Source organism: Panthera onca, chromosome A3 (genome assembly GCF_046562875.1).
Source record: "Panthera onca isolate mPanOnc1 chromosome A3, mPanOnc1 haplotype 2, whole genome shotgun sequence".
In the NCBI taxonomy this organism is placed as follows: domain Eukaryota; kingdom Metazoa; phylum Chordata; class Mammalia; order Carnivora; family Felidae; genus Panthera; species Panthera onca.
In genome coordinates, this window is record NC_138341.1 from 92115666 (window position 1) to 92141168 (window position 25503).

General features: G+C 41.2%; 1 protein-coding gene across 2 annotated transcripts in view; it reads left to right on the top strand.

The window, feature by feature from the left end:
• Positions 1-8789: 8789 nt before the first annotated feature.
• Positions 8790-25503, top strand: part of NAPB (NSF attachment protein beta) — a 41110-nt gene continuing 24396 nt past the window's right edge. For both annotated transcript variants that reach the window (XM_078444306.2, XM_081795311.1), the window contains exons 1-2: positions 8790-8985; positions 24555-24634. In XM_078444306.2, the coding sequence (XP_078300432.1) occupies positions 8888-8985; positions 24555-24634 (178 nt within the window). In that variant the 5' untranslated portion in view covers positions 8790-8887. The remainder of the gene's footprint in view (positions 8986-24554; positions 24635-25503) is intronic.

The following is a 25503-nucleotide window of genomic DNA, read 5'->3' on the forward strand; positions in this document are numbered from 1 at the left end:
CCTGCCCTCTCTCTATCCCTGTCACCATTGACATCATAGGGGCTGAGAGAAGATGATGTGACAACTCTCAGAGAACAAATATGCCCTTGTAAATAGCAGAGTTGATCTCATTTGGGTTCTTCTCCCACCTTATTTCTTTCTTTCTTTCTTTCTTTCTTTCTTTCTTTCTTTCTTTCTTTCATTCATTCATTCAAGCACTGTTTGATAAACTCTTCTTTGTCCTGCTCTCAACCAGCTGCTGACCTGGATATTACCCTGGCAAGAAGAAAATCTATTTGAGACCCGCCCTGTCACCAGAAACCCTTCAAAGCCATCCCAGCAAGGAGCAATCTGCCGTCTGGGTACCTGTTTGAGTACTCTCCCAAGGGAAGCTGCAAGGAAGCATTGCCCAGGCTACCAGCAGCAGCCCCCACTGCAGCCCTCAGCCCCTGAGCCCTCATCCTGGGGCTGCAGCAGAAGGACGTGGCTGACATTGGCTGGAGATGCCCGCTGGTCCTGGGGAGCAGGCCAGCAGCAGGCACAGAATGCCAACAATGACAAGGTAGTGCTACAGATGGCTCAGAGCTGGCATCGCCCCAAAAGGCTCAGTGTACATTTTCTCTTTCCAGACAAGGAAACCTGAGAAACCATGAGGCTCAGAATGTCAGAGATGTCACAAGAGACAGAACATTCTCACTGTCTCTGTAGGATCTCCATCTGGGGACCCAGGGTGGCATGGTTTGTTGGCAGGCCATCATCCTTCATGCAGCCTTTGGTCTCATTTCTTTTTCTTTTTCTTTCTTTTTTTTTTTTTTTGATTTTTAAGTTTATTTATTTATTTGGAGAGAGAGAGAGCATGGGCAGGGGACGGCCAGGGAGAGAGAGGGAGAGACAGAATCTCAAGCAGGCTCTGCACTGTCAGCGCAGAACCTGACACGGGGCCTGAACTCAGAACTGTGAGATCATGACCTGAGCCGAGATCAAGAGTCAGACACTTAACTGGCTGAGCCACCTAGGAGCCCTACTTTTGTTGTCCTTTCTGCAGCTGTTTTCACTTGTGCAGCATTAGTTTACCAGCTCCTTAGCAGGCTATGCCATTTAAGTAACCATCACGTCTCATTTCAAAAGCAAATAAAAGGCATACAGGCTCTGCAGACTGTTGTGCTCCAGCTTCTGGTCTCCTGCTCTACTGCTGTTTTCCATGAGCACTCCTCCATCTTCTGACACAACAAGCGGCCAATGCTGAAGCAGGCCAAAACTCTGTTGTAACCTTCAAGTCTTCAAGTTCAAGTCCTTTGCTCATCTTTTCTATTTGGTTGTTTGCCTTCCATTGATTTGTAGGATTTATTTATCCTTAGTAATAATTATTTTGGGGTTTATTTACTGTAAATATCTTTTTCTGGGTTGTGGTTTTGTCTTTTCATTTCAGTTATGCTATGTTAGTGAAAAGAAATCCTTAATCTTAATGGAGTGGATGTATTGATTTTTTTCTCTTATGGTTTGCAATTTTGATGTCTCATTTAGGAAATCAAGGTCATGAAGCTACTTTCCTGTATTTTCATTTAAAACTTCTAAAAGTTTTCACCTGAAACTCATGTGACATTGTCAACTATACTTCAATTTTAAAAAAGCAAAAAATAACTTCTAAAAGTTTTAAAGTTAAGCATTTCACACTTATGTCCATAACCATTAATATTTTTTGTGCATGGTGTGTTTGCTAATATCTTGTTCAGAATTCTTTTATCCATGTTCATGACTAAGACTGGCCCAAGATTTTCCTTTCTCATATGAGACTTTTATAGTTTGAGTTTCAAGGTTACACCCCATACAACAAGCTGGGGAGCGTGTCAATCAGGGTCCCCACAATAAACAGAGGTACACTCACTATAGGAAGGTTTATTTATTGGAGGTACTTACAGTGCTGCAGGTGCAAGGGAATCCAGGGCACATGGTTGTCATTTGCTGGAAGATGAGGGGAGCGATCTAGACATCAGAGAGCCTCAGCTGACCACCCTGCAGAAGGACTGGGAAACAAATGCCATGATCTCACTCACCTGCTGCCCTCCATCGTATGCTGGGCATCTCACTGGCCTAATGCAACAAGATGCCAGAAGACACAGGACCCTATTGATGGAGCCCCTGTAGGTCAGCATGCTGGGGCAGAGAACAGTATAAAGCAGGATAGTGACTGGGATGGAGAAGAGGGGTTGCAAGATGATCTTAATCCTATAGAAGAGTTGCTAGTCTTTTACTTTTTTTGTCTATTCCTTTTAGGGATTGGGAAAGAGAGATTCTATATCTGGCTTCATTTCATTTTCTTTATTGAGAAAGCCTCCCAGTATACAGCTAATTTTCATCAATCAAAATAAATATGGTCTATAAAGTCACCATAAACACTGAGTTAACAAATACTGAACTATTGCATCTAAGGAGAGCACAAGTTTGGCTCCTTTGAGTCTCTGGTCACATTTTTGCCAACCCATTAACACATAACCTTGTTTTATATGCATTTCTATTTAAGGACACTTTATTTGACCTACATCTTGACTAGTTAACATTGAACTCATAGCCAACAGCACTATAACTTGTGTCTGAACAAAGCTTATCTAACATATGTATTTTCTCTTGAAGGCACAGCATAGCTTTCTTGTGCTGAGGAAGGCACATTCCAGCACATTCTTTGGAAGTCACTTAAAATAGTGAAATCACCAAAAAAGTACAAAAAAAATGGAAACCATGGCACTAAATAGACCATGAGAAAAATACTTATTACACTATGAAAGCCAAAAATAAAAACAAAAACAAAAACAAACCAAACAAACAAACAAACACAAAAAAGACAATGTTGCCTTGTCCAGCCTAAGCTGAAAAGATGTATATCAGGTCACTCCAATTTTTCACTGCTCTGCATATGTCCATAAATGACTGTAGAAATGCCATAGTATTCATTTGGGGATTACAAATAAATTTTAGCGAATAGGCAAATTCACAAGTATAGAATCCATATGGGACGTGTAGGTGGCTCAGTTGGTTAAGCATCTGACTTCAGCTTAGGTCATGATCTCACAGTTCATGGGTTTGAGGCGTGCATCAGGCTCTGTGCTGACAGGGTTACAAGATGATCTTAATCCTCTAGAAGAGTTGCTAGTCTCTGAAATGAAGTCTGCTTTGGATTCTGTGTCTCCCTCTCTCTGCCCCTCCCCTGTTCAGCCTCTCTCTCTCTCTCTCTCTCTCTCTCTCTTTCTCTCTCTCTCTCTCAAAAGTAAATAAATAAACATTAAAATTTAAAAACAAATATAGAATCCACGAATGCTGAGCATTAACTGTATTTTCAAACGCAGAGCATTTGTATTGTATTTACAACAGTGCAGTGTGGGCTTATGAAGGCTCAGTTCTTTCAGACTGAGTATGAAGAGATGTTAGCACCACACCCTAAATAAGCTTGTGACCGTGTGACCACTGATAGGAAACGCCTTCTTCATTTTGGGACAAACCCAACTATTTTGGTAATAGGCAAATAGGATGAACCCCCAATGTGTCATAATAGGAAAGGGTTATATAAAATTTGTGCAAAGAACTATTATCCATCAACAATTCATTGCAAAGACTGGTAGCAATCTTGAAAATGCTTATGTTTCCTAAACAGACAAAATACAAATATACACTGTGATAATATCTGCATATTTATAGGTTTAATAAAGATTTGATAGGAAACATATACATAAAAATGAATAGAAATGAATAGAAAAGAATTCTCCTAAAATTTATTTTAATTAAAGAAGTTTAAATCAATTAAATTAAAATAATAATGTGAAAGGAAATCAAAATGGTCCAGGAAATAAACCATTCTTCTCTGTAAGCCATTGTGCCTACAGCTCAGAACCATAACTCTGGGAAGAAACATATTGAGCCTATAGGAGAAAGGTCTTAGAATTTATCATATAAAAAAAGTTGGGGCATCTTTGTTTTACATCCATTTGCCATTTTTAAAGTTTATTTATTTATTTAGAGAGAGAAGCACACGAGCAGGGGAGGGGCAGAGAGGAAGAGAGAATCCCAAGCAGGCTCTGTGCTATCAGCACAGAGCCCAACTCAGGGCTGGATCTCACAAACCCTGAGATCATGACCTGAACAGAGATCAAGAGTCAGACACTTAACCTACTGAGCCACCCAGGTACCATTTGCCACTTTTAAAAACATCCAGTTAATTTCAAAATGTGTTCTGGGATTTCAAATCAGTTAATGAAAAGAATAACATTAATTAATGACATAATGTTTTTTTTTCAGAAGTATTTACTTGAACTTAATTTACTATCTTCTATGTTTCCTCTAACAGATACTTTGTATATTTAATTTTGCCTTTTCTAATTCTTTGGTCTAAATTTTACGGAATAATTTCTCAAGAAAATGGTAAATAATATCAACAAAGGAATGTTTGTAGCAATTTCAACACAGCATGAAATGTCTCAAACACACACACATACATACACTAACTACTGTTTGTTTGAAAGTTTAAAAAATATATAATAAAAAACACTTATCAAATTATCCCCCTGAAGTTTCCCATTCATTGCTCTCAGGTTTTGCGAGTCCACGAGGAAAATGAAAAGAATCACTGTAAATAGAGTAATTAAATTCTATCCTCAAAGCTGCACAAAGTACAGAAGCCCAACCTCATCAACATGAATAGGGAACATTTATTTTCATTAATTAATTACTTGGATGCTTTTGGATGAAGAGCTTTCTGGAATGAATTATTTTCTTACCTGTCTTCTAAAGGGGACAACACTAGAGGAGCCCTGGCCTTGTCCCTTCCAATGCCTCTGAGCCACTCTTAGGTTACAGACAGAAGTGAAGCTGAGATAGCACTGGAGGAGGCAGCTGAAGATGGGGCAGACCCTCTAGGGATTCGAAGGCCCTTGGAGGTGAGGGGCTGCTCCCCAGCCCGGGGGCTGTAGCTTCACAGTTTTGTCAATGCAACCAGGGTGGGGACTGGCTCCCTTGAATGTAACTCTGGGGGGTTTACCACATCTGCAAATCCTTAGAGACACTCCCCTTGAATATGGGTGAGCCTGAGCTATTTGCTTTAGGGAAACAGAAATGACGCCTTGGAACTTCAGAGATTAAGTCATAAAGGTAATCCAGCAGCTGCCTGGCTCCCCTCCCCCCATCACTTTTGGAGCCCTGAACACCATGTAAATGTTCAGAGAGAAATACCAGGAGCCTCAGCTGCTCTGGTCTTTCATGTCTTCCTATCCCAGGCAGCAAGCATTAGCAGAAAGCCCTGAGGTGACCCCAGCTCCAGCTACTACCTGAAAGAGAGACCCCCAACTTAATGGGGTCTCAGATGCCACCCATCTGAGCCCAGTCAGCCCCCAGAACCACAAGTGATGATACTAATAAATGATCATTGTAGTTTGACACCACTAAGTTTGAAGTGGCAACCAGAACCCCAAGTATACAGTTATCCACAGATGACAATGCTGATTTATGAATTTGTAATGAACACCACGACTGTGCATGGGCACCAGACTATGCCTATTGGTCGTCACTGCATACACTCCCTGTCTTAGTTTATGTTCTCCCAGAAGTAGACCTTGAGACAAGGATTCCAGTGGAAGCAATTTCCTGGAAGGTGACACCAGAAGGCAGCACTGGTAGGAGTATGGGGAGATGCAAGGGAAGAAAGTCAATAAAGAGTACAGAACTAGCAACCTTCTCCTGTGAGCACTACTGTATGTAATGAGTGGGGCTCATTACCACTGGGAAACTACACAAGACAGTGTGAAACATTGCTCAGAGATGTCCCGCCAGAAAATTATCTTCGAATTTTCCAACACTCATTGATTGAGGGCTGCTCGTGGAAGGCCAAGAGGCATTAATTCCCCTATTAGCGTAGTTAATTAATCCTCCCCACTTCTCCAGCATTCAAGCAGATCAGGCTGGAAGGCCAAAGAGAACACTTAGGAGAACTCCCGGTGCTGGCAGTTGGGACCCACAGGCATGGGAACACCCAATGCTAGTCACGGCCAGAAGTTTCCTACAGACTTTAGAATCAGAGGGAAGGGAGGTGGGTGACACTAAATGAACTGGTACCACTTAGTAACTGGTACCTGCTGTTCAGCTGTGGGTAGGGCAGTAGTAGCAGGAGCCAGCTACACTCAGCTCTAGGGAGATACTCACCCAGGGCACTGGGCACCTGCACTGGTCACTGAAGACACCAGCCCACGCAATCCTGGAAGTACAATGCATTTGTGCCTTCTGCACCTTCCCTTGGTGCTAGTCTCCACTTAGGACTCTAGCCATGCTGCACCCCCTACTGTGAACACGTGCAGATGGCCACATCTTGTTTTTCACACAGATAATTTTCTGACTCTGCCTCTCTTAGAGCTGGCTATTCTCAGATGGCTTCAGCCTTGCCTTTGCAGACCACCTCTCAGGGTGAATAGAGGGATACTTGACATTCCAATTTAACCTCCTGTGTGTTCATTCACTCTAAATGTCTGTATGTCTACCATGATCATAGGGGAAGACCTACAGATCCTGCTTGGTTCTGCCTGGTTCAGGGTGCAAGCTTCTCCTTTCCTGCTCCATCTTCTCAGAAACAGTCTGAAATCTTTTCTTCTAAATGCCCAGAGTTGCTGAAAGGCAAAGTATATCTAAGTCAGCGTTGTCCACTAGGTTATGCTTTAAATAGAAATGTTCTGTATCTGTGTAGTCCAATATGGTAGCTGACTAGCTACATGTGGCCATTGAGCAGTTGAAATGTGGCTAGTGTGACTGATGAATGAAATTTTACATTTGATTTCATATTATTTGATTTACATTTAAATGGCCACTTGTGGTGAGTGGCCAGCATCCTGGTCAGCACAGGTGTAGATCCTTTGGACCTACTCTAGGACGGCTCCTACTTGAGGGCCTCACGCCCTCCCTGGCCCACATGAGAGCAGGTCTCCATTTCTCTCCTGCTTGGTGGATTCCTTATCTGTCTCTCAGCCATCCTCACTCTGTGAGGTTTGCCTCGCTGCCCTGCCACATCCCCTAATCTAGCCTCTGGGAGAAGAAACATGTGTTCTACACAACAATTACAGCTTGAAGTTTTTATGCCACTTGGGTGTGGACTGGGGAAGGATGTGCCTGACAGAAAGAAGAGAATGAAGGAAATACCCAAACATAAAAAATGTCACTATGTGCCCTGCCACTCTTAACTGCATGTTCTGGTTTGGAGGAGGCAGTCCATTCCATCTCCTTTTGAGCTGACCACAGATTTGAAAATCTAGAACTGTGTGCTTGACAATAGCAGCAGAGAGTTCCTTTTAAAATGTACATTTCCTAGATCTCAACTTCAGGAGATCCTAACAGAAAAAGCCAGTGGCTTAGGAATCAGTATTTCTTGAACATCCTTTGGAGTTTCTGCATTGGGCCAGCTTTGGGAGCTGCTTTATTCAACATAATGATGCCGCACTTAAGAGCTTTTGAGTTGGCCTCACTCTGTGAAAATCCCTGTGGACTGCTCTGCTTTGCAAGTGCTTATTTCCAGTTTTGCAGTTTTTCTCATTACTCCTGCATTTACTGCCACCTCTAATTTCCTGCCTCCTTCTTCTCCAATACTGCTTCAAAAGCACACAAATTGGGATTTCGAAGTTAGAGTATTGCATGTAGTAATAGTAAGTAAACCCTGCTTGAAGATCTGATAGAGTGATTCTAGAGCACCTTCAATGTATGAACTCTGCGATCTATGCTTTAGTTACCTTTCAAGGAGTTTCACCCTTGTTGTCTTTCTCTCTAAAGATAGACTTCATTTTCTTAGATATATATTGTGTTCCAGTGCCCACAGTGTATTTATTAATAGTTTAATGTTGTCACAAGTTCTCATTTGGCAGTGATTTTCATATTTGCTTCACCACCTCTGCTTTAGCATTGCCAAATAAATGGTCTAGACTTTGTATTTAAAAAAACAAAAACAAAAACAAAAGCAAAAAACAAAACAAAACAAACAAAAAAACACCTCCTTCCCGGACAGGCCTGGAAATTGTTGGCACACGATAGCATCTATCTATGGATAGTCTTCCTGGCAGGCAGAATTGTGCTCCAGAAGACTCACCCCCTATGGCCAGCACCACGTAAAGGATACGAGAGTTCAAAGCCTCCCATCCATAGAAAATAATTCGGTCAATTAAAAGAGTGGATTACGCATATATAGCATAAATGCAACTCATTTATAACCAAGGAGGAGAGGGCCAACATAAGGCTGAAATATGCGGGGACTGAAAAATAACTCTGAATTTATATTGGGGAAAATAATTACATTCTTAAACGCCTTGCTCTGGAGATAAAAATGGCTCTCTCTGCCAGCTGTTGCTGGCGGGTGGGTGGGTGGATAGGCATCACATGGTTAATGAAATTGCTTTTGGTGGCTGCGTTACATTCCCTTTTGCAAAATTGGGGCGTAGGTTGAACGTTCCAATCTGTTATCCTCCGTTTGCTCAACCATCCCATTGCCAGGTTATCAGTCGTGGTGAGCAGGGATTCCTGAACCAACGTGAGGCTGCATGTTTGAGGTTATCCTTACTGGAAAGCCACGGGGCATTTTCCATTTCCCCGTATACTTGAAAGATTAAAGTTCACCTTGGACTAAGACCCATACAGAGAGTCACGCCCCCCATCTCGAAATCCCGGGCGCCGCTAGTCCGCTAGCTCAGATCTCCACCCGGCCCGGCTCAGCGGCCTTCTGGGAATTGTAGTTGAGGCCTCGCGCATCTCCGCCGCCAGTGACCAGCCTTGGACTACAAGTCCCGGTAGGCCTTGCGCGCCATGCCTGCGCGACCGGCTGCTGCGAGAGGAGGGTGAAAGCGCGGAAGGCGCATCCGAGCCAGGTTAGGAGGTTGTGGCGGCGATAGCAGGCGACATGGACAGCGCGGGGAAGGAGCGTGAGGCGGTGCAGCTGATGGCGGAGGCGGAGAAGAGAGTCAAGGCCTCCCACTCCTTCCTCCGAGGGCTGTTTGGGTGAGCGCTAGACCGCGCGTGCCCTGAAGGGGTCTCCTCCCAGGCCCTCTCCCTAGCTGCCCGACCCCCATGCGCGCCCTGTTGAATCCCCCCTCCACCTCTGGAACGCCCAGCGGCCCTCATTTCCCATACATCCTCCAGAGAGCTCCTAAGTCTTAGAGCCTCCCAGGGACCCCTCTCCCAAGAACGCCCCAGGGGATCTCAGCACCCCTGCGTGCCCCCCATCCCCTAAAGCCCCCAGACCTCTCCCTCACACGCTCCCCAGAACCTCTACAGTCTCTCGCAGTCCGTCAGCCGCAGCGCACCCTCCAGATATCCCCTGGGGTCCCCAGAGGGCCCCCCCACCCCTCCACGCCCCCTCCGGCCCGGCGCTGTCCCTGCGTTGTTGCGGGGGTCCCGTGGCCTCTTTTGGAGGAGGGCCGTCACCGCCGCGGCAGGACAGTTTGTTCTTTTCCCCACGGCTGAACCCGCATCTCTCAGAGACTTGGGTTGGCCGGAGGCGAACCCAGGAGGAGCCGGAGGGGCGGGTCCGGGGACCCCTGCCCCGGCGCCTGGCCCGCGCATCTGGGGGCATCTGGTTGGGCGGTGGGCCCCGAGCAAGAGCAGACTGGCGCGGCGCCCCCGTTCCAGAGATGGGGTGCTCCTTTGCCTTGTGCCAAGTAGGCATTTAATAAACGTTCGTTGGAGAAGGAATACGTTTTCTCAGTATAGTATTTTTACTTCACCAGAGATTGATCGGTTTGCCAGGGCCTCCTGTTTGATTAAGGATAAACGCAGCTCCTAAGTAGGCGTCTTTTGGGAATCCCGTTAATTTTCTGTAATTTTCTGTTCTCCTGGGGTAAGGTTTTAAATTCGGACTTCCCAAAAAGCAGAGCCTGTACTGACCGTTCTGGGTGGTTGAATATGTGAATGATTCAGCTGTTTAGGATTAGAGAGGCTGAAATTTCCTGGTGGTGGTGGTGGTGGTGGTGGTGGTGGTGGTGGTGGTGGTGGTGTTTTTCTTTTTGAAAGTGAAGATCCTTTGCCGACATCAAGAACATATTTTTATTTTTGAGAAGGACCAATACTTGTTACATTATTCAACAATTTTATTTTATGTACTAAATTCAGTTTGGAATCTGCTTGTTTTGCCATCTTCATTCTCTTGATTATAATATAATACTTTACCATTGTGGATACATCTCCAGGAAATGCTTAGATGCAGGTTTCATGCAGTGCACAGTAGTACAGGAAGCAAAGATGCATAAAAGTAAAGGTTCCTAACCTCAAGAACCTTGGGAAGGGCATTTATCCTAGCTGGTTTCTAAATTCTCCTGTGATGTGTAGTTTGGAACATAGCAGTGAATTATAACTTTGTTCCCCTTTAAAAGTTATGATGATTTATAAGGAGCATTCTCTCATGCTTGATGCTAACACCAAACAATAGCGCCTTTCTGTGATTCATAAAGCATTTAAAATATATTTGAATAGAATTTAATGTCCTAGCACCTCCTGCCTGGAGGTGATCTTAATGTCACAGCATATTTCAAGTCAGGATGTGTTTCCCTGGAAGAGAATCTATAATTGGCAGAGGAGAACATTACAGCACTTGATACTTGACTCAAGGGAACCCTCCTTTTTGTGAAGTGGTGTTGCGTTATTGTTTTGATGAAGCTTGGCCAAGTCTTGAGCCAATAATCCTAAAAGGATTTTGAAAAGGCTTTTGTTTGTAAACAAACATCTTTTCTCTCCTTGATTGTTGATCACCTATTTCATTGACAGGCCTTATAGGAAAACTGTTGTCTTTAACCTGCATAAAAGTCATTGCGTCCCAGGTCTGGCCTGGATATGGCAGGCTTTTGGATGGGGGGCAAGTTACTTAGCCTCTCCGTGCCCCAGTTTCGTCTGCTGTAAAAAGGGGTAATAATAGTACATCTAATAGTGAGGGTTCAGTGAGTTTATGCATGTAAAACATTTAGAACCATTGGAGAAGGTGACTATGATATTAATTAGCATACTTGCCAAAATTGTCAGCTGATATTTACCAAGGAAGTAGAGGGCCAGACAGATTAAGTGACTTTGACAGGATTTCAGAGCCAAAGACCTTTAGGACTGGATCTTTGGTCCTTTAATGAAAGATTTGAAAGGGCTTTGTACCATGTGTTATTTATCCTATGGGGAGTAATTGTGTTATTTTCAGTGATACTTGGTTCCAGGAAATCTTGGGGAAGAAGAGTACTCAGTTCTCTGAGTTTTAATAGTATATAATTACTTGAAGCTAAAAACCAGCCCTAGTTTCTCTGTCAGTTACTGTGGGAAGACCGATTCTGTGTCAATTTTAGATGTTTAGAATCTTCTATTATGTCTGGCATCATCTGTACCTGTCCTCATCCTTCTAGACTGGGTTACCTGGTAGTCTACCCTGTCACCCTTCTTTTGATACAGAATTTTCCCATCTACTTGTTATTCTTTCTTGAAACCACAGTGTAGTCCACTTCCATGTCAGACTCCTGAGTTAACAAAACTCACATACCGATGTATCATCAGTGTCAGTATCATTTGAGCCATGTATTTAAGAGCCGACCAGTTCGTGCTTTAAAGGCGACAGATGATGCTGTTTTGATGACATGGCAGCCATTAGAATTAGAAGGTGCTCAGCCTATTGCAGCATATTTTACATGGACTCATTCTCATTATCCTAACTGCAGATTAAAATGTATTAGGAGCTCATCTCCTTCACTCCATGTTTATCCAGCACCCACACTGGTTTTGTGGCAATACTGTATTGTTACTACTATACTATAGCTCTTCCTTTTTTGTTGCTTTCAGTAAGATTACATGAAAATATACATTGTATGTTCCCGAGAAAAGGTCAGTCATGTATTCTGTGTACAAGGCACAAGTCCCATGCTAGTCTGCAAGATGTTCCTAAGCCACTAAGGGGTGCAACCATCACAAAATACCCCTTATTGGTGTTCTTCTTTTCTTCTTGACTGCCATTTAGACAGTAGTGAGTTTTTGTAGTTGTGGAATTGAATTAAAACTTACTCTTTCTGAAGGGCTTAGCACAGTATAGCAAAACTACCACCAAAAGAGTAGCGTTTTCAATTCGTTTGTTCCCAGGAGTGAGCTATTAAATTTTGTAGTTAATTTCAAATTCAAATGTAAAATCTTAAAGAGCTGCAAGTGAGATCTTAAACTGGCCTGAGTATGACAGTAAAGTAAAGTTTGGAGTTGCTAAGGCATCTCTTGCTGTCTTCTCCATCTTGTTGTAGGAGGCCAGATGGGGGCTAGCCAGCACAGTACACATGAAAGGAAATGGCTGCTTGAGAATGACAGTCAGAAGATGTTCTGCATGGTTAATACTGCCTTCTCCTGCTTTTGAATGCTGTCCAGTCATAAAGCTTGTAAAGAGCCATAAATTTGGCAGTGTCAAAGTAAATTTAATGAAAGATCCTACTGGGTTATCTTGAAACAATTATGAGTCTACAATTTCCTAGCTGATTTTGAAAATTGGGAATATTTCTTAAACATTGTAGGCCATAAATTTTCAGTATTCTTCACTCAGCTTTATTTCTACAGAGATTGTGTTTAAGTTTTGCCAAAATATGGTGAGGACATATGATAGCATTTGTAAAGCATTTAGGACCCCCTCAGTTACAATAGATACTCAAGTGCAGATTGAACATTAAAAAAAGAAAAATCATTAAGCTCAGATTTATTTAGAGACAAGTAGTATAGTATATGAAATATATATGTACATTTATTATAAATTTATTATGTTAGAATATAAAAAATAGACCTACATATTGGGTAATTATAACATATATACAAGCTATAATAATGTATCCTATATTATTACATATAGGAAGACCAAACCTAAGTTCAGTCTCTCTCTATTAGTGTGGTGACCCCTAGCCCAGTAAATCATTCTTGGAGTTTGTTTTTCTCAGCTTTCAAGTGGGCAAAGGGAAAGAATCTGCTTTTCGGAATTGTAAGGATTGACTGAGGTATTAGAATGCTTATTAAGCTGCATGGAGCTATATTACTGTTAATTTATGAACATTTGGTTTTCTAATATTAGTGCCAAGTTACAGTTTATGTATCAAATGGCAAACTCTTTCTAGATTGGCCTTATTCTGTTTGCATTTTTGCAGTTTTTGCAGTGCTCACCGTATATTCTCTCATTCTCATGAGCCCTGTGAGGTGTGTTTGTTTAGAAGAGGTAGAAGGGGACCCAGCACCCCAGAAGAGTTATATTTTGAATGTCTCTTTAATATCTGTGGAGACAAACATGATTTTTCTCCTTAGTTACTAATATGTTAATGATTGGATAGCCTCATATTGAACTGTTGGGGCGTTCCTTGAATTCCTATGGATTATAATGTATTGTTTTTTAATGTGCTATTAGATTCTGTTTTTAAATATTTTCTTTTGAATTACTGTCTTTGCAATTCATTTGTGGATGGTCCATCAAGTTGAAGTATTGATGTGACAAGTGCCTCATGAGAATACAGACATTTTCCTTTCACCCGGTGCTCTGGTCTTTGAAGGTTCAGGTTGGAACCCTTTTCTAGTGAAATCTGGACTTTTTTTAATGTTCTTTATTTCAGTAGTTGTTTTCCTCTGTCACTTTTGTGTTTGTGTGTTTCCCCTTCTCTCTTGATTCTTTTGATCCTTTTTCTCCTAACAGCTAATATTTTGACTGAGAGGTATTATGAGTTTCCTGTTTACTGCTTTATTTACCTCTGTTGCTCCTTTTCTTTTGCCCTCTGGCTCCTTTGGGGAAAATGGAGGATGGAATATTTCAGTATTTCCGTTATTTTAGTTATGTGGATCCAAATATTGATGTATGAGTTTTCCTTTAAAATTGTGTTAATGTTTTAATTGTATCCCCCAGATCCTGGTATATAGTGTTTTTTATTGTAATTCGTTTCCCCTTTGTCCCAAGAGTTGTTTGCAGGTTGTGTTCCAGATGAAGGTGCTTTTTTCTTGTATGTGATTTTTATTTTTTTATTTTTTTAATGTTTATTAATTTTGAGAGAGGGAGCACAAACTGGGGAGGGGCAGAGAAAAAGGGGAACAGAGGATCCGAAGCAAGCTTTACACTGACAGCAGCTAGCCCAATGTGGGTGGGACTCGAACTCAGGAACCATGAAATCATGACCTGAGCCGAAGTTAGACACTCAACTGACTGAGCCACCCAGGCAGCCTGATTTTTTATTTCTGGTTTTATTTCATTATAATCAGAGAACTTACTGAGGTTTTCTTTCCCACCTGATATATGATTGGTGTTCATGAATGGCCCGTGCACACTTGCAAAGAAGGTGGATGTTCTCCTCGGAGTGTATGACTTGATAGAGATCCTGAAAATCTAGGCATTGATTATGTTGTCAAGGCCTTTCACATTTGTGTTTATTTTTTGTCCCCTTGACTTGCTTTGGACTAATGGGTATAGTCATGTCTCCTCTTATAAGTGTGTTTCTGTCTTCTTGCATCTCTTGTAGTTTCTGCTTTATAAAGGTGTCTACTATGTTTTGGTATATAGATGTTCACAACTACTATAATTTCATTATGAATTGTATCTTTAGCATTAAGAAGTGAATTTCTTTCTTTCTTTTGATGTTTTTGAGCTCAGATTCTGCCTTGTTTGATACTGGAGTAGCAGTCCTTGCTTTCTTATTTGCGTTTGCCTGCTTTTAGGACTGTATTATGTAAGAGGATTGTACATTCTGCCTGCTGCCGTGGTACCTGTGCTGCTGGGCTCTGGGCAAAGTGCACTTCCCCTTCTGCTGTGGTTTTTCTCTGTCATAAGAGTACACTAGAGAGAGGGCTGTATTCAGAATAGAGAGACATGACACATGGAGAAAGAACCAGCACCATCAGTCTGCAATAACAGGTAAAGTGAGTGAGAAAGAAGCTTGTGGAGATTGGGCGGTTATTTGTTGTTGGAACAAATCAAATAAAAGTTGGTTGATGTATGTGGTATCCTTTTGACCATGTCTTTATTCTTAAACCTTTCAGAATAGCTTTATTTTAGTTGTATTTCTTGTATTGAGCACACAATATTGTATTGGCTTTTGTTTTCTGAGAAAATCTAAAAATCTTCAGTCCATTTATATTATTGGTACGACTGGTATATGATTGGTTTTTAATTCTGTCATCCTGCTTTGTTCTATTTATTACGTGTAATGTTTTATTTGCAGTCTTCATGTGATCTCTTTTCTTTGGTTTTTATTTAGGAAATTTTGTATTTTTGTTCTACTGGTAACCTTTTTTAGTACCCTTAGCTCCAGTAAGCATCTAGAATTTGTTTGCTGTGAAAGACACCCATTACCTATGTGCCAATCACTGAGCCTGTTCTAAATTTTCCCCTTTGTCCAGTGATATGTGTGTGGGAGGACAGGGTTCAGTTATTTGTACTTTTTGGGAACAGATGTTGGGAAGATCTGTTTTGGGAACAGATTCTGTCTCTTTTTGTTTGTTTTTTGTCTTAGATCTATAATAAAACATATTCCGTGCCACCACCATCAGCATTTTTACTTATGTTCCCTAGTTATCTCATAGATGGAAGCCAGTGCGATATTCCTTAAGTTCTTGCTTCTATCGCTGGTATTTAATGGTTGGCTTGGCTGGTTGTATAATATTTGGCTCACACTGTTTTTCCCTTGAGCTTGCTTAGAAATGTTTCCTATTGTTTTGCTTTGTATGTTGTCTGCTTTGTATGTTGCTGTTGATGTCTGGTTGAAGTTAACCTGATTTTCTTAATTTTGTAAGTGACTTTGCCTGGAAGCCTGGAGCTTTTCTTTATAAAATATAATAGTTTTATTATATGTGTTTTACAGTAGACCATTCTGAGTCCGTTTTCCCAGTACATGGTAGGCCCTTTTGGTATTTTGATTCAGTTCTTCTTTTGTTTCCATAAAATTTTCTGAAAGTGTAGTTTTAAGTATTGTTTCAATGTTTTGATATATTTTACTTCCCTTTTCAGGGACTCCAGTTACATGGATATTGGCTCTTTGCTTATCCTCTCTGTCACTTTTTCTTAGATCCTTTTCCCTCCCTTGTTTCATTTCCATTCTCGTGGGTGTTTTTATTTTTCTCCTCAGTGTCAGTAGAATCTGTTCTCCCTGTAGGTGTGTTCTAGCCAAGATTTTATTTCTGAAATTATTTGGTCTTTTTCTTTCTTTCCTTCTAGAATTTCTAGAATTTGAAACGAGTTCATAGTCTTATTTTTTGTGCATGTAAGGAAGGAAGAACTTCACCTTTTTTCTCTACTCCCCTGGGTTCTCCAGCTGGGGCTCTACAAATTAGACAGAATATAGACTAACAAGAATAAATAGTGTATTGAACATGTACAGTGATGGGTAACTCAAAGGGGTGATTGGAACTTGGGCTTATAGCATCTTAAAGAACAGTGCATTTGTAGAGAAGTGTCAAGACAAAAGGTTTTAGGCTTCCAAGAAGCAGCAGACTGGAGAACAAAGGAGTGAGGTTTGTTTGTGCAAGCCCATCTCTGTATCAACTTTCCATCTGCTTCACGACCATAAAACTTTTCCAGGAGAGGGGATTTATGGCAGTCCCCATTTCTTAGAAGTTTCGGCATTTATTCAGATAGGGGAAGCTCTGAGAAAGGGTCTTTCTGTATCTGCTATTCTCATTTTCCTCCATTCTCATTTTCCTTATGCCAAAGTAGTTTATTTTGAGGTGGAATATTCTGTTCCCCTGAATGCTCTTGCATTCTGAATTTTGAATTTCTGAACTGTGGTATAGTTTCATATCTATAAATGATTGTTTAATAATATTTAAGTTATATGGGATTGTTTGCCTTGGGATAGTTTGGGGGGAACATTTTTGTCAGCTGCAGAGTTTTTGTTCTTGGAACATTGTAGCTTTGTATGGATGCTGCTTACCTTTTTCTGTTTAGAGAGTGTTGGAGTTTCTTGGTCTCATAACAAAATTTGTTTCTGTGATGAAAGATGAGGGGTTTGGGTGGTTTCACGGGTTTCTTAATTTGAACGCTCTCTTCTGTTGATACCATTAAGGACTTTTTTTGATGACAAGTATAAGGGAGGGGTGAGTAGGGGCTTGGTGTGACTCCCAGTGCTGTGACACCCCTTTGTTTTCTAAGACTCTTAGCTTCCACCACTTGCTGTCTTTCCCTTCACGACTAAGCTTCCATAGATCTGCCCCTGCCTTCCCCAGAAGCAGGGCCACCTCTAGCCAAGTTCCCCTCTAGTTCCCCAGGCCCAGTGCTCCAGCCCTCTAGGTCTCCACCTGGCTTCCATGTTCCCTCACTCTTGTGCAGCCCTTCCTTGCTGCTGGACCCTGCCTCATCCCCTCATGTCCATGCATTTCCTCCTGTCGTCCAGCAGGAGCAGTGTCACTGGCTCTGCTAGTTGGGGGGTTTTATTTCTCCAGTCTATTATTTCTTCATCTTGTTGAATTCTCTCTCCTAATTTTGCTGTTGGCACGGATTACAGGTGGTTGTATCTGCTTCTTGTTGATGTGTCTGGGTTTGGAGGATGTTAGGACAAGTTGGTATTTAGTCACTAACCATGATCCTGTAGAATTTACAGGTCTCATCAGTGTTTCTTCCAGATTGAGATTCAGTTTGAAGATTGAATTTTTATAAAGATTGAGATTAAATGTAAAAACTTCTCATGACAAGTCATGTTGTGCATGTCATTTCTGAGTTTATCCAATAATTACTGTTGTTCGTTTTCTTGTATATTTAAGTATCTTGATTTGTTTTATTAATAGGTCCAAATATACATTCTCTTCTCTGTAAGAAAGGTGACTCTCCATACCAAGTCCAGGCACTGGGACTGTTACCAAAATCAAAACCAACTTTCTTTGCTCTACATGTTCTCGCAAACTTCATTTCAGGAAATGACACTTTTGTCAGACATTCCTTAAATGTCTCAGATTGTTTCCTGTGTCTAAGAATCTATGATTATTTTTAAAGTGAAAAGTTCTCAGAAAATGGAATCCAGAGGCCAAGACAGGGCACTGAGGCTGCATCAGTGTTGATGGTGTGGTCCTCATGCCCAGCTTCTGCTGGCTGCTCTGGTGGAATTTCTCTGAGGCCCTGGAGGGGCTGCCTGCTCTGTGCTGGCAGGACCTATCTAATAAATGACAGTATTCCTATAGTCTGACTTTGTCCAAAACTGTGTCCTGGTCACTACTCCTCCTATTACTGTTTGTGAAAAAACAAATGACCTTGATCTAATGGTTTTATAGACATTTTTGGTATAAGAGTTCAAGGTAGCTTGATGAAGAGCTTCTCCCTGCTGCAGACCTCTACTCTCTGCATCGCATGAAAGAAGTTGGACTGTTTAGAAATATATTAAACTTAGCAGTTAATTAATCTTGAAAGGGTTGTGTTTATCTAGGAAAACAAGTTTTTAGAATCTAGAGATTATAGAAATGAAGTGCAGATGAAAATAAGTTGTTTATGGAAGGTAAAAAATAGAATAAATAGTTCTATGTGGCTGTGATGTTGTGATATAATGGGAAGTATATATTTGTTCTTCATCCCTGGTTCCTGACACAGTAAAGACCTTGTGGGATCCTGAGTGGTGAGGGTGAGAGAAGCATTTCCTGTATCATAATAAGCCCCTTTCAACCATACTGTAGTGTATGCTAATGAGGTGACTGTTGGTGGGTTCCCAGTTGGCTTCAGGATGGGGGCTGGTTGTCAGAGGAGCCAACCATATGATTAGAGGGTTAGAAATTTCGGCCTCACCCCTAAGCCTCCCAGGAGGGGAGAGGGGTTGGGGACTGAGTTAATCACCAGTGGCCAGTGATCAGTCATGCCTGTGTATGGAACCTTAACAGAACTCTAAATGATGGGTTTGGAAAACTTCTGAGGTGGTGAGCATGTGGAGGTGGTGAGCATGTGGCACCCCTGGAGCTGGTGTGGATGCCCCTTGCACTCCCTGCCTATATACCTCCCTGGATACATCTCTTCCATTTAGCTGCTTCTGAGTTACATCATTTGTGATCATAAATAGTTTCCCTCAGTTCTGTGAGTTCTACCAAATTAATCAGATTGAAGAGGGGGTTGTGGGAACCCCTGATTTGTAGCCAAGTTAGAGATATGAGTACTTTGAGGACTCACTGCTTGAGATTGGTGTCTGAAGTGGGGGCAGTCTTGTGGGACTAGGCCCTTAACCTGTGAGGTCTGCACTGACTGAGTAGTGTCACAATTGAATTGAATTGTAGGACACCCAGCTGGTGGCTGCAGAGAACTAGAAAATTGCTTGGTGTGGAAAATGCTGCAGGTTTGATGTCAGAAGTGTTGTGAGTAGAGAAACAGTGTTTCTATTAATGGTAGAGATATTTTAAACAGATTCCTAATTTTCCTCTCCTTTTCTGGATGCTTTCTGTATTTGCTTATTGTTTCGAATGATATATGGGAACACTATCAAAAAACTGTACTATGGATAGTTTCTTCCATCCAGACTCTGAGAAGTCAGCATTATTATTGAGGCCTGTGTGCCAAGCCCTGTGGTAGTGTCTGTCCTCAGTCAGCCTATAGGCTAAAGTAATGTTGCTCATAGTGAACATAAGGAGCTGTCCTGTTTGTGGGGCTTCTCCCTGTTTGTAATCCTTTGGTGTAGTTTGACATCCCTTCAGCATACTCTGATGATAGGGTTAGATTTTGTCTCTAATTCTGCTTTCACATTATCACAGCACTGTCAGTTATCACCTTTTATACTTTTACTCAGGTATTTTGTGATTTTAGAAGCAGCTTTATTTGTACCTCAGCAGTTGCCTCCTTTGCTTTTGGGTAGGTCTCAGGATGTGTGTGCCATTAGTCCTCATAATTCTACTTTAACGTCCCCCTCTTCCCACCCAGTCTTAGAAGAGGATGTACTATAGTTGCCAGTGTTTTGTAGTGCTCTGAAATAGTTCTTACTCAGGATGAGGAAAAATCAAGACTTTAGATTATTCGAGGATTAATTGGTTTTTAAAAGATCAGTGATTTGTCTGCATGTAAATATTATTGGAGCTCCTTGAAATAATGGGATGTAATTTCCCAGTCTGGCTTCTTCCCCCCTCCTCCCCACCTTCTTCCTCCCCACCCCTTCCTCTCCCCCCACCTCCCCAGCATCTGAATGGGAACAGACAGGATGGGATTGCAGCTCTGCAGTTCACCAGTGGGACATGTCATGGCTCTGACCACATCTCTTCAGTGGAACATGGAAGGTGGGATGAGTACTCTCAGATCTTTTCCAGCCCTGAAGTTAAATATTTTTTCCTCAGCATTCTGATCTCCTCTTGGGCAAGAACATTCTTTTCTTAGCCTTTCTGACATTTACTGATCTCAGTGAATGTCTCCTGAATAAGCATAATCAAGAAGAGGAGGGAGTCAGCCTTGCTCATAGAATTGAGGGGTGGTGGGGTCAGCTGGGGCTGCATGGTGGAGAGGATGGAGGTGATGGTGGTGGTGGTAGAAGTGGTGGTGGTGGTGATGATGATGAAGGTGGTGGTGGTAGAGGTGTCGGTAATGGTAGTGGTGAAGGTAGAGGTGGTGAAGGTGATTGATGATGGTGTAGGTGGTGGTGGTGGTGGTGATGGAGGTGTTGGTAATGGTGGTGGTGATGGTAGTGGAGGTGTTGGTAATGGTGATGATGGTGGTGGAGGTGGTGAAGGTGATTGATGGTGGTGGAGGTGGTAATGGTGGTGGTGATGGTAGTGGAGGTGTTGGTAATAGTGATGATAGTGGTGGAGGTGGTGAAGGTGATAGATGATAGTGGTGGAGGGAATGGTAGTGGTGGTAGTGGTTCTTATGCAGGCTAGTCACTGTTTTCTTTCATGGTGGAGAAAGCATTTTCTTCTTCAAATTCAGGATAGGATAATCTCCAAAAATAGTTAAGTTTGTCTCAAGTTAGCTTTTCTTCTTGTCAGTTCAGTGCCATGTACTTAAATTCTATCACTTCATAATGTAGATCCTCTCATAGAAACTTGTTTCTCTTTTCAAGGATCTTATACCTCATTTATAGAGGCCTAGGATAACAATCATTTGAATTATTTGAATGTGAATTCTGAATGTTTGTCCTTAAAACTTATAAAATTTAACTTTCACATGCATAGAACACAGTAGGCATTTGGAGTGATTTCAGAAGTACATTTTTCATGAATTCTTAAAGTTATGTTGTGTTTATGACAAGTGAGTTTCTCTGGTGCTCTGGTTTTTCTGAGTATACTTCTTGTGATTCTGTTTTAGGAGAGGTGAGGGTCTTAAGTCTTCATAAAAAAATACATTCATTATTTATATAATGATCACTGAATTTGACATCAGGTGTCAGCTCCACCACTGACTTTAGCTGGATAACCTTGGGCCAGCCATTGACTTCCAGGTACAATTTTCTCTTCTGTCAAATGTAGTTAGCATCTTTAATGGTGGTTGTAATAAAGAAAATGACATAACATATGTGGAAATATCCAGCATAAACCCTAGCATAATGTAGGCGTTCTATTATTCCTAGCTGAATCTGTCTCTGAAAATAATAGGATAAAGTACATTTTAATTAAGCTGGTTTTATTTGAAAACCTTTAATAAGAATGATTGAACTATAATTACAGTGCAAGATTCCTGGTATGCTTTAGAAAAATAAGACAAGAAAGTGGTAAGTCTTTGTTAACTCCAAGGAGCTATGGCTAAAGATTGAAAACTTAGGAATTTTCCATTAGGATAATTAGCTAATTGGTTTTTTTTAATATGCAGATTTGAAGTTGAGAAAAAGGAACATGAGGGTGTGATTAAAGGAAAGCTTTGCTTATTCTGACACCACATTTTTGGTGTGGCTTTTCACCATCGTGTCATTTGCTGTGTGACATAGCTGCCAAAGTTTTGTTTGTTTGTTTGTTTTTTCCTTTTTTTGTTGGGGGAAGGGAGTGGTGCAACTTTAAATATAATTCACATACCATGTGATTCACCCATTTATTTTTTTTATTTATTTATTTTTTTTTAATTTTTTTTTTTAACGTTTATTTATTTTTGAGACAGAGAGAGACAGAGCATGAACGGGGGAGGGTCACAGAAAGAAGGAGACACAGAATCTGAAACAGGCTTCAGGCTCTGAGCTGTCAGCACAGAGCCCGACGCGGGGCTCGAACCCACGGACCGTGAGATCATGACCTGAGCCGAAGTCGGACGCTTAACCGACCGAGCCACCCAGGCACCCCATGATTCACCCATTTAAAGTGTCCAGATAGCTGTGTAACTATCCTAACAGTACATTTTAGAATATCATCACCGCCACAAAAAAAAACTCTATCCTCCTTGCCCCTCCTCCTTTTTCTCCAACACTGTAGGCAACCTGTTTACTGTCTCTATAGATTTGCATATCCTAGATATCCTACAATATGCTCATGCGTGACTGGCTTCTCTCACTTAGCGTGATGTTTTCAAGGTTCATTGATATATCAGTACTTCATTCCTTTTTATTGTCCAATATCCATTCCATGTATAGACCACATTTTATTTATCTTTTCTTCAGTAGATGGACATTTATGTTGTTTCCACTGTTTGGCAGTTACGAATAATGCTGCCTTGAACGTGAATGTTTGTATACAAGTTTTTGTGTGGACATAGTGTTTTTATTTCTCTTGGGTGTATACCAAGGAGCAGAGTTGCTGGCTCATACAGTAACTATGTTTAACCTTTTGAGAAACTGCCAAGTTAACAGTGGCTATGCCATGTTATATTTGTACCAGCTGTATAGGAGGGTCCAGTTTCTACACATCCTCCCTAACATTTATTCTTATCTGTCTTTTGATTCTAGCCATCCTAGTGGGTGTGAAGTGGGATCTCATTTGTGGTTTTGACTTGCATTTCCTTGATGGCTAATGATGTTGAGCATCTTTTCATGTGCTTATTGGCTATTTGTGTGTCGTCTTTGAAGAAACGTCTAATAGATTCTTCACCTATTTTTTAATTGAGTTACTAGTCTTTTTTATTTTCGAGTTGTGTTGTTTACATATTTCAGATACAAGTCCCTTATCAAGACAGATCCCTTATTTGTACAAATATTCCCAAAAGTTTTTATGCCTTCAGTACATCAATCTAGTTACAATAATCATCCTGATTGAGTACCTACTCTGGGTCAGACCCTGCAAGGGCAACTATATATGGATTTTTTCTTTTGATCTATATAATAACCCACAAGTATTATAGCGTCCGGGTGGCTCAGTCGTTTAAGCGTCCAACTTCGGCTCAGGTCATGATCTCACGGCTCATGGGTTCAAGCCCCCCATCAGGCTCTGTGCTTACAGCTCAGAGCCTGGAGCCTGCTTCAGATTCTGTGTCTCCCTACCTCTCTCTGCCCCTACCCCACTCATGCTTGTTCTCTCTCTCTCTGTCCCTCAAAAATAAACATTAAAAATTAAAAAAAGATAATAACCCACAAGTATAGATCATATTATCCACTGTTTACACATGCAACAATGGAGGCCCAAAGAAGTTAAAGAACTAAACTGGGGTAAGACAGTTAGTAGTTACTGCCTAAGGTGTGAGTCACACTTGGGCCTTAGTGTACTGCTCTGGGACACGTATTGACACAGAGCTGTCTGTGTCCTTCTGTGGGAGCACAGAGCCTGTTCAAGTTTCTGGCATATGCGTATGTGCTCACTCTTGTTTAGATTGTGCCACTCTCTAAGGGTCAGCCTTGACCTCCCCTTTCTCCTAGTCCTTATGTCCTAAACCACTCGCACAGAGTGCTTTGTCTTCATTCTCTGGTTATTTATGTTTTCAATGTAGATAGACGAGGTAGAGAGGGTCCTTAGTTTAGCTAAGAACAAGGTTGAATTAGAAAACCCTGGTGCAAGTTACAGAGGATTAGTTTTGCCTTTATGTGAGAAGAAATGTCTGAGCAGCTAGAGCTTTCCCTGAGTGGAATCAGCTGTCTACTGAAGAACTTTCCAGAACAGTATGTATTCCAGTAGCAATAGAGTTTCTTCCTCTCAGGATGTTGTAAAATACATTTACACATGGGGTGAGCAGCTGGACCCTGAGGCCCCTTCTATGTTGGAGAAAGGAACATTCCCTGCCAGAGCTGATAATAAAGCAGTCAAACAACATGGCACTTTCTTTTATGCTCCGGCTTCAACTTGTTGTTGTTGTTGTTGTTGTTGTTGTTGTTTTGTTTGCTTGTTTGTTTTTGAATAAGCATAGTGCTAAACTCTTCCAAATTAAGGGTAAAAAATGTATCCTTCAAATTTAATCCCATTTGAATAATATACTTCTTATTTCTCCACTTCATCCAAAACTACAATTTCCATGCATGAAAAGGACTCTGGTTAAGGTTGTAGGCTCTGAGATCAGCCAGATATGTATTTGAGTCACAGTTCTGTGACATTCTTGTTGTGTGACCTTGGGTTATTTACTTTTGTGCCTCTGTTTCCTGATTTGGGAAATAGGGATAATAAGAGCGTACCATTTGAGCACCTGTTAAAATTCTAGAATACTTGGCTGGCACATAGTAAGCATTCATTAAATGCTTATTATTTAAGGGAGGGTGAATTGGAGATGTGGATGGTTGCTACAGTAAAACTTAACCTCATTTTTAAATTTTTCTCAGAGGAAACACAAAAATAGAAGAGGCTTGTGAAATGTATACCAGAGCTGCAAATATGTTCAAGATGGCAAAAAATTGGAGTGGTATGTATAAAGTTTTTGTTTATTTCGCTTTTCAGGCAAATAACTTTAAAATCATCTTGAAGGAGGAAATAACTGTCTGCATTTCCTACTGTTGGCTGAGATGTGTGTGTGCTGAATAACTGGTGTGGCCACCATGGTGTGGGAGAAAAGAACTTTGATCTAAGTGAACAAAGCCTATTTTTCTTTACTTACACATTGGTTGAGAATTTCTTACTGTGAGAACAGCTCTGTAGTAGCTGATTGAGGTTCCATTGAGAAATGTGACAGCCAAGGTGTTATTTTTATAAACCCCAACAGATTTACTATCACTTTTTAACATAATGCTTTCTATCCAGTGAAATTACACATAACAATCAGTGGAATTATTTTATCGGTCTGAGAGGGGATAACCCTCTATACACTGATTTGGGAAACAAATTCATCCCCTACCCTTGTGCACAAAGAGGGCTTGTTGTCTCTGTGATAGGGTATTTCTTTAGTGAAAATGGAGACAACCTTCACCTGGAGCAGGGACATTGTTGTCTAGCCCTGGCCTGTAGCTGCTGCTTGATCTAAAGTAGGACGCTTACACTCTGCAAGTGCATTTCCCCATCTGCTTTTTCCCTAGCTTTATTGAGATATAACTGACATAGAACGTTGTCTAAGGTTAGGGTGTATGTACAGTGTGTTCAAATCAACCCATTAAGGCTGACACTTTAAAAGCATTTTAATGAAGAAATTGCTGTAGAAATATATGAATGTGAAAGCCCTTTCTGACTGTACAGTTCTTTTATAGGTTTAGTTTTAGGTTAAAAGGATATATTTCCAAAATGCATTACACCTGAATTATAATGTATTAAAAACAGTGGAGGAGAAAGGAGTATTGTCTC